We start from the raw sequence: 7128 nt of genomic DNA, 5'->3' as shown, positions 1-7128 counted from the left end.
AAAAAAAAAAAAAAAAAATCTAAAAGAATATAAAGAGACTACTCAAAGTGTTTAGGAGAGGGCATGGAACCAGGTTAATAAGGAACAGGGATGCGAGGAAGACTTTTCACTGTTTTTTGTTTTTTGAGACGAAGTCTCTCTCTCTGTTCCCCAGGCTGCAGTGCGGTGATGTGATCTCGGCTCACTGTAAGCTCCGCCTCCCAGGTTCACGCCATTCTCCTGCCTCTGCTTCCTGAGTAGCTGGGACTACAGGCGCCCGCCACCACAACCGGCTAATTTTTTGTATTTTTGGTAGAGAAGGGTTTGACCCTGTTAGCCAGAATGGTCTAGATCGCTGGTCCTCGTGATCCGCCCGCCTCGGCCTCCCAAAGTGCTGGGATTACAGGCATGAGCCACCACGCCCGGCCGACTTTTCACTGTTATATAAATTTGTTTATTTTATTTATTTATTTATTTATTTTTGAGAAGGAGTCTCACTCTGTCGCCTAGACTGCAGTACAGTGGCGTGATATTTGTTCACTGCAACCTCCACCTCCAGGGTACAAGCGATTCTCCTGTCTCAGCCTCCCAAGTAGCTGAGATAGCAGGCGCATGCCACCTCACCCGGCTAATGTTTCATATTTTTAGTAGAGAGGGTGTTTCACCATTTTGGCCAGGCTGGTCTCAAACTCCTGACCTCAAGTGATCCACCTGCCTCAGCCTCCCAAAGTGCTGGGATTACAGGCATGAGCCACAGCACCCAGCCCTAAATTTATATATTAAAAAATGTTTACATTTAATAACCAGTTGAATGTATTATCTATTCAAAGATTAAATGTGTCTTTAAAAAAGAAACTAAAGCTCACAAAAGATAAGTAATTTGTCTTTGTATTAACCATCATATAGTTAATAACAATAGAGTTGAATACGACTAAGATTTTCCTAATGTTCCTTTCCTTTTATCACACTGTCTTTTGGAAATTTTCAGGAATGGAAGACATAAAACTTATTACAAGCAGGCTTTTCTCTGAAACAGCCACTGCCTCTGATTGTTCAGGGAAAATAACATTAGTGAGACTACACTGAAGTCATCTCCATATGATGACTTGGTAAATAGTATAATAGCCATTGTTGGGTCAAAACATTCACCATCACCCACACAATACAATGTAATAATTGGGCTTCATCTACCAGAAGGAGATGAAATTCCCATAAATGCCCTTATCATAGGTTTCAAATTCCAACACTACATTCTTTTTGCAAAACAAAATGAAATGTATGACACTAAGAATATATCTGTAAATACTTTTATACAGGGAAGAAAGCATAAAAGCAAGTCAGTTTTCTCCTCAAAATAAGTTCAGGATAAGCACATGTAATGTGCAATTTTATTTTTACAATTAACTAAAACTGTTTGAGACCAGCCTGGCCAACATGGTGAAACCCCATCTCTACAAAAAATACAAAAATTAGCCCTGCTTGGTGGCCCTGGCCTGTAATCCCAGCTACTCAGGAGGCTGAGGGGCAGGAGAATCATGTGAACCTGGGAAGCAGAGCTTGCAGTGAGCCGAGATCTCACCACTGCACTCCAGCCTGGGCGACAGAGCAAGACTCCATTAAAAAACACACACACACACACAATTAACTAAAACCATAAAAAAAAATGTTACTGAGGATACTGAGGTAGAGAGTCCCTAGCCTCCCAGCACACACATACATATATATACTTTTTTTTTTTTTTTTTTTTTGAGACAGAGTTTTGCTCTTGTTGCCCAGGCTGGAGTGCAGTGGCACGACCTCGGCTAACCACAACCTCCACCTCCCAGGTTCAAGCAATTCTCCTGCCTCAGCCTCCCAAGTAGCTAGGATTACACACAGGCGCCACCACACCCGGCTAATTTTTTTATTTTTTAGTAGAGACGGAATTTCTCCGTGTTGGTCAGGGTGGTCTTGAACTCCCGACCTCAGGTGATCCACCCGCCTCAGCCTCTCAAAGTGGTGGGATTACAGGCGTGAGCCACTACACCCAGCCAGCATATATATTTTAAACAGAATCAAAGCCCATCATATGTAGAGCTTACAAAGGAATTTTTATGTTTGAGGGTCTATCCCAAACATATATCTGTAAGAGAGAATAACACATCATACATCCAGGGCATCTAGTATCTGGGGATATCACCATTAATTCATATACAAACATCTGTACCATTTGGTACTACTTTTCAACAAGTGCCAAAGAACCACCAATCCAACTCTGGGTCCCTCCTTGGTGAGCAGGCTCATCTGCAGGACTTACTGTCTCCTCTGCTCAATCTCCTGCTATCACGCTGGACAACTGTGACATTGATATAGATGACATATTCAACACAGCCCCTTAATCTCCCACTACTTCAATAACCTACACCTCCATTCCTTTTTTTTTTTGAGATGGAAGTCTCACTCTTTCGCCCAGGCCGGACTGCAGTGGCACTATCTCGGCTCACTGCAAGCTCTGCCTCCCGGATTCACGCCATTCTCCTGCTTCAGCCTCCCAAGTAGCTGGGACTACAGGTGCCCACAAACACACCCGGCTAATTTTTTTTTTTTTTTTTTTTGAGACAGAGTCTCACTGTGTCGCCCAGGCTGGAGTGCAGTGGCGCGATCTCGGCTCACTGCAAGCTCCACCTCCTGGGTTCATGTCATTCTCCTGCCTCAGCCTCCCGAGTAGCTGGGACTACAGGCGCCTTTCACCATGCCCGGCTAATTTTTTGTATTTTTAGTAGAGACAGGGTTTCACAGTGTTAGCCAGAATGGTCTTGATCTCCTGACCTCGTGATCCGCCCGCCTCGGCCTCCCAAAGTGCTGGGATTACAGGCGTGAGCCACCGTGCCTGGCCCAGCTAATTTTTTATGTTTTTAGTAGAGACGGGGTTTCACCATGTTAGCCAGGATGGTCTCGATCTCCTGACCTCGTGATCCACCTGCATCGGCCTCCCAAAGTGCCGGGATTATAGGTGTGAGCCACCACGCCTGACCTCCTCCGTTCCCTTTCAACAGCATTGAGACAGTTAAGCCAGTTTTTGTCTTTACCTTGAAATAATGAACTCTGAGCTGTCCAATTATAGATTTCTTACAAAATCTGGTCTTCAACCACATTTATGATTGTCTTTTTATTCTCTAAGTACACCAGCCTCCCTACAGATTTTGCTTCTCATCACTCCCAGCTTGGTCCCTTGGAATCAAACATATCTCCTACACTATCAACAGCAGTGTAAAGTTGCTTCCCATTTTATCTTTCTGTCCTACAAGTTTCAATTTTGAATCAATCCAACCATCTTTTCTGTCCTATTATTCTTAGGCTGTTGAATAAAGTGTAAAATCCATGCTACTGGGCCCATTACAAATATATTATTTCTAAGTAGCGGGACCCTCAATGTGGTCAACAATCTTTTAGCTCCTGAGTTTCTTTTGCTTCCCCCCCGCCCCCGCTCGCTGGAGTGCAGTGGCACAATCTCGACTCACCGCAACCTCAGCCTCCAGGAACATAAAGATTCTGACTCAAGTCAGAAACTCACCATAGTGTCTTCAGTCTCCAAACTGACTTCTCCACAGATAAGTGATCACATCAATAAGGCCATCTGTCAAACTCCCTCACTTTCCTTCCCTTCTACCACATCATTATCCGTCTTCACTTCTATCCTTTTGATGTCAAAGGACGAAATGCCTGACTGACATATTTCCTAGATAAACTTTCCCCTCACTTACAGAACTGTTCACCTGTACTGAAAAGAAAAACACACATGTGCCATAATGGAAAGAACACAGGTTTCAGAACCTGACATACCTGCTCAAATCCTTGTCCACAGTATTCTCAACTGTAAAAGAGGGACACTGCCTGACATCTTAACCACAGGCTGTTATGATCTATAAAGCATCTTTATGTTCCTGGCATATAGTATATTCTCAATAAAAATGAGTTTCACTAGAACCAGCTCTCCTTCACAGCCAAACTCTGGAGAATAATTTTACTCATTTCTTCCTCAATCCATCATGATCTCACTACTGCCTTCTTTGCCATCCCCACCCTACCAAAACTGCATTTCAGAGGAAACAAGTGACCTCCTGATTGCTAAATTCAGGGCAGGCCGGGCATGATGGCTCATGCCTGTAACCCCAGCTCTTTGGGAGGCCAGGGAAGGCAGATAGCTTTGAGCTCAGGAGTTCAAGACCAGCCTGGGCAATACAGAGAAACCTCGTCTCTACAAAAAAATACAAAAAATTATCTGGGTTGGTGGCTCCTGCCTGTGATGCCAGCTACTCAGAAGACTGAGGTGGGAGGATCTGAGATTGCACCACTGCACTCCAGCCTGGGCGACAGAGTGAGACCCTGCTACCAAAGAAAAAAAAAAAGCTGCTTAATTCTCATTCAGCTGGACCTCGGGAGCACATGACATTGACAGTCATCCCTCTCCCTTCTTGAAATCCTTTCTTTGGCTCCTATTATAATGCTATTATGTTCTAGTTCTTGTCCCATTCCTTTAATCTCTGTTTTTCAGTGTCTATTACCTTTCAAACAATGATGCTCCTTCTGGTCCACAGCTCTTCTCATCTTTCAGTATTACCATTCCAAATACTAAGGCATACAAATATCCCCCATATATTCTCTTGACCCTCAAAATTTACGTATCCAGCTCCAAGCTTTCTCCCAATTTTCAGACCCAAATTTCCAGCTACCCACAGTGATATAAAAACACCTCAAACTCGGCTGGGAGCTGTGGCTCACGCCTGTAATCCCAGCACTGTGGGAGGCCGAGGTGGGCGGATCACCTGAGGTCAGACTTTTGAGACCAGCCTAGCCAAAGTGGGGAAATCCCGTCTCTGCTAAAAATACAAAAATTAGTCGGGTGTGGTGGCGCATGCCTGTAATCCCAGCTACTCCGTAGTCTGAGGCAGGAGAATCGCGTGAACCTGAGAGGAGGAGGTTGCAGTGAGCTGAGATCGCGCCACTGCAGTCCAGCCTGGGTGACAGAACGAGACTTCGTTAGAAAAAAAAAAAAAAAAAAAAAACCCTGAAACTTAACTTGTTCAAAACCAAGTTCATTACCTTCCCTCAAAATTGCTTCTTTATGCTCCCTATTTCAGACGAGATCAGGCGCGTTGAGGGTGGTATGACCAGAGACTATGTTCCCTATTTCAATTAACACTACCGATTCACACCATCAGCCATGTCAGAAACGTCCCACTATTCCTCTCAACTCTATTTTGAAACCTCTTGGAATTTCGTGCCATTCCCTCCCGCCTAGATGAGCACACTCGTTTTCTGCCTACCTGGCCTTTCCGCCTGCACACGGTCTTCACTTTCAATCCTTCCTCTATATTTTCACCAGAGATAATGCAATCATACCAAGCTTCTGCTTACCAAACCTTCAACGGCTCCCCATGCCTGCAGCATAAAGTCCAAATTCCTCAGCAAGTTCTTCTCAGAGGTATACAATTTAAAGATTTTTAAATTACACAAACCTGGGTTGCACTTGTAGCGAAATCTGAACACTGGCTTAGTCCAGTCTTCATAGTGAAGAGTAAAAAGCAGAGAGGGGAAAGGAAGGGAGATGATGACAAGGGAGGAAAGAAGAGGGGGAAGACAGTAGGGTCTGAGGGGAGGGAACTGTTTTCCCGGGTAGAGGTAAACGTTTTCGAGGGAAGAGTGTGTCGGAGGGAAGTCAAGTGAAGGAACCCAGAACTCTGAGGCCGGAGCGGGTATGCGAGCAGGGAGGCGCTCAGTGGGGAGCTGGAAGTCCCTGAAACAAGAGTTTTCCGAGAAAACGAAAGATCCCTAATGCGAGCGAGGTAACTTCTAATGGGTTCCCAGGTTCTAAGGGGGAGCAGACGTGGCGGGGAGCCTGAGGGAAGTGAGAAGGAAAGGGGAAAGCGGCCGAGAAGGGAACGTCCGCCGCCGCTAAGAGGGGGACCTCTAGGAAGCCGAGGGGTCCGGTCGGGTACGGAGGGGCGCAGGCGCCTCTGCTCCGGGGCAGAGGAGGTGGAGCGGCCGCGCGCGCGGGCCGGGCAGGATGCCCGGGTTTGTGTCCCCCGTCCTCTCTTCACGTTACCTGAGGCAGGACTGAGCAGCCAGAGGGGTGCCTGCGCGTGCGAGAGGAGGAGACGCCGGCAAAGAGGGAACATAGTAACCCTCACAGCTCGTTGGTGGCAGCGGCTCCTTAGCCTGCGGAGGCGGTGGGAGCCCCTAGCGCAGAAGCCGGCGACTCAGCTGGGCTAGTGGCGGCGGAGAACGAGGAGACCACTGCCATGGCCCCACAGTCGGGGCCGCTCCCCCCGCCTGTTTGGCGGGGCCAGGAGGACAATCCGACCAGCGAAACCAAGAGGGCAGCTGGTAACGCTACTGAGCTCCCGGGCAGCGAGAGACTGAAACGCCTACCCCCGCCCAGTACGGGGGCTGGCGGGGGGGTGGGTCTCTATTGACCACGCCCCTCCCTCAAGTCCTCCCTCAGAGTAGCCAATCAACCGTCAACTCCTGATAAACGAGCTAGTGGGATTACCCAATTAGCGCTAGGAATGCCACGTGGTATGAGGGTGGGCACAATGGGCGTCCAGAAAAGCCAATCAACAGCCGTAGGCGCCAACTCCGGAGGAAGAAAGGAACCAATAGGAAGGAAGTCGAGGTAAAAACAGAAGGAGCAGTGTGTGGGGAAAGGCGGAACAGAGGAGGAGAGAATACACCTGGGGGAAACCCAAGTCCAGGAGCCTCTTAGAGGGCGGGGCAGTAAACACAAGATGGACCAATAAAAATGTTAAACACAGAAATGATTGGTAATTGATAAAGCCAATTGAAAATGGACTAGACTGGCGCGGCTTTCGGGTTGGTCAAGGTATAGCTGAGTAAGGAAAAGCGGTAAGAATGCGGCGTCCCACAGGGTCTCAGTATAGTGAGGAGGAAAAAATATATAAATAATAGCGACTTGAAATAGTAAGAGCAATCAGTAGAGCTAAAAAAATGCTAGGGAAGAAATTAATCAGGACTATGAGATTCGGTTAAGTGAAGGCTTAGAGGAGGTAACACTTCAGCTAGCTTGAAAACAGATTTTGAAAGAAAGCTGGTGGGGAATAAGTTGGGATTTTTTGTTTGTTCTGTGGGTTTTTTTTTTTTTTTTTTTTT

At 46.7% G+C, this 7128-nt stretch overlaps 1 protein-coding gene across 3 annotated transcripts in view; it reads right to left on the bottom strand.

The window, feature by feature from the left end:
• TESK2 (testis associated actin remodelling kinase 2) overlaps positions 1-6617 on the bottom strand; it is a 162737-nt gene extending 156120 nt beyond the window's left edge. The window contains exon 1 of one of the 3 annotated variants that reach the window (XM_017881798.1): positions 6065-6617. In XM_017881798.1, coding sequence (XP_017737287.1) covers positions 6065-6137 — 73 coding nt within the window. In that variant the 5' untranslated portion in view covers positions 6138-6617. The remainder of the gene's footprint in view (positions 1-6064) is intronic. The other 2 variants (XM_017881800.1, XM_017881799.1) reach the window with 2 other exon arrangements.
• Positions 6618-7128: the final 511 nt, after the last annotated feature.

The sequence above is a fragment of the Rhinopithecus bieti genome, unplaced genomic scaffold, assembly GCF_001698545.2.
Source record: "Rhinopithecus bieti isolate Rb0 unplaced genomic scaffold, ASM169854v2 scaffold_12155, whole genome shotgun sequence".
In the NCBI taxonomy this organism is placed as follows: domain Eukaryota; kingdom Metazoa; phylum Chordata; class Mammalia; order Primates; family Cercopithecidae; genus Rhinopithecus; species Rhinopithecus bieti.
This window is presented reverse-complemented; position numbering and strand designations above follow the sequence as displayed.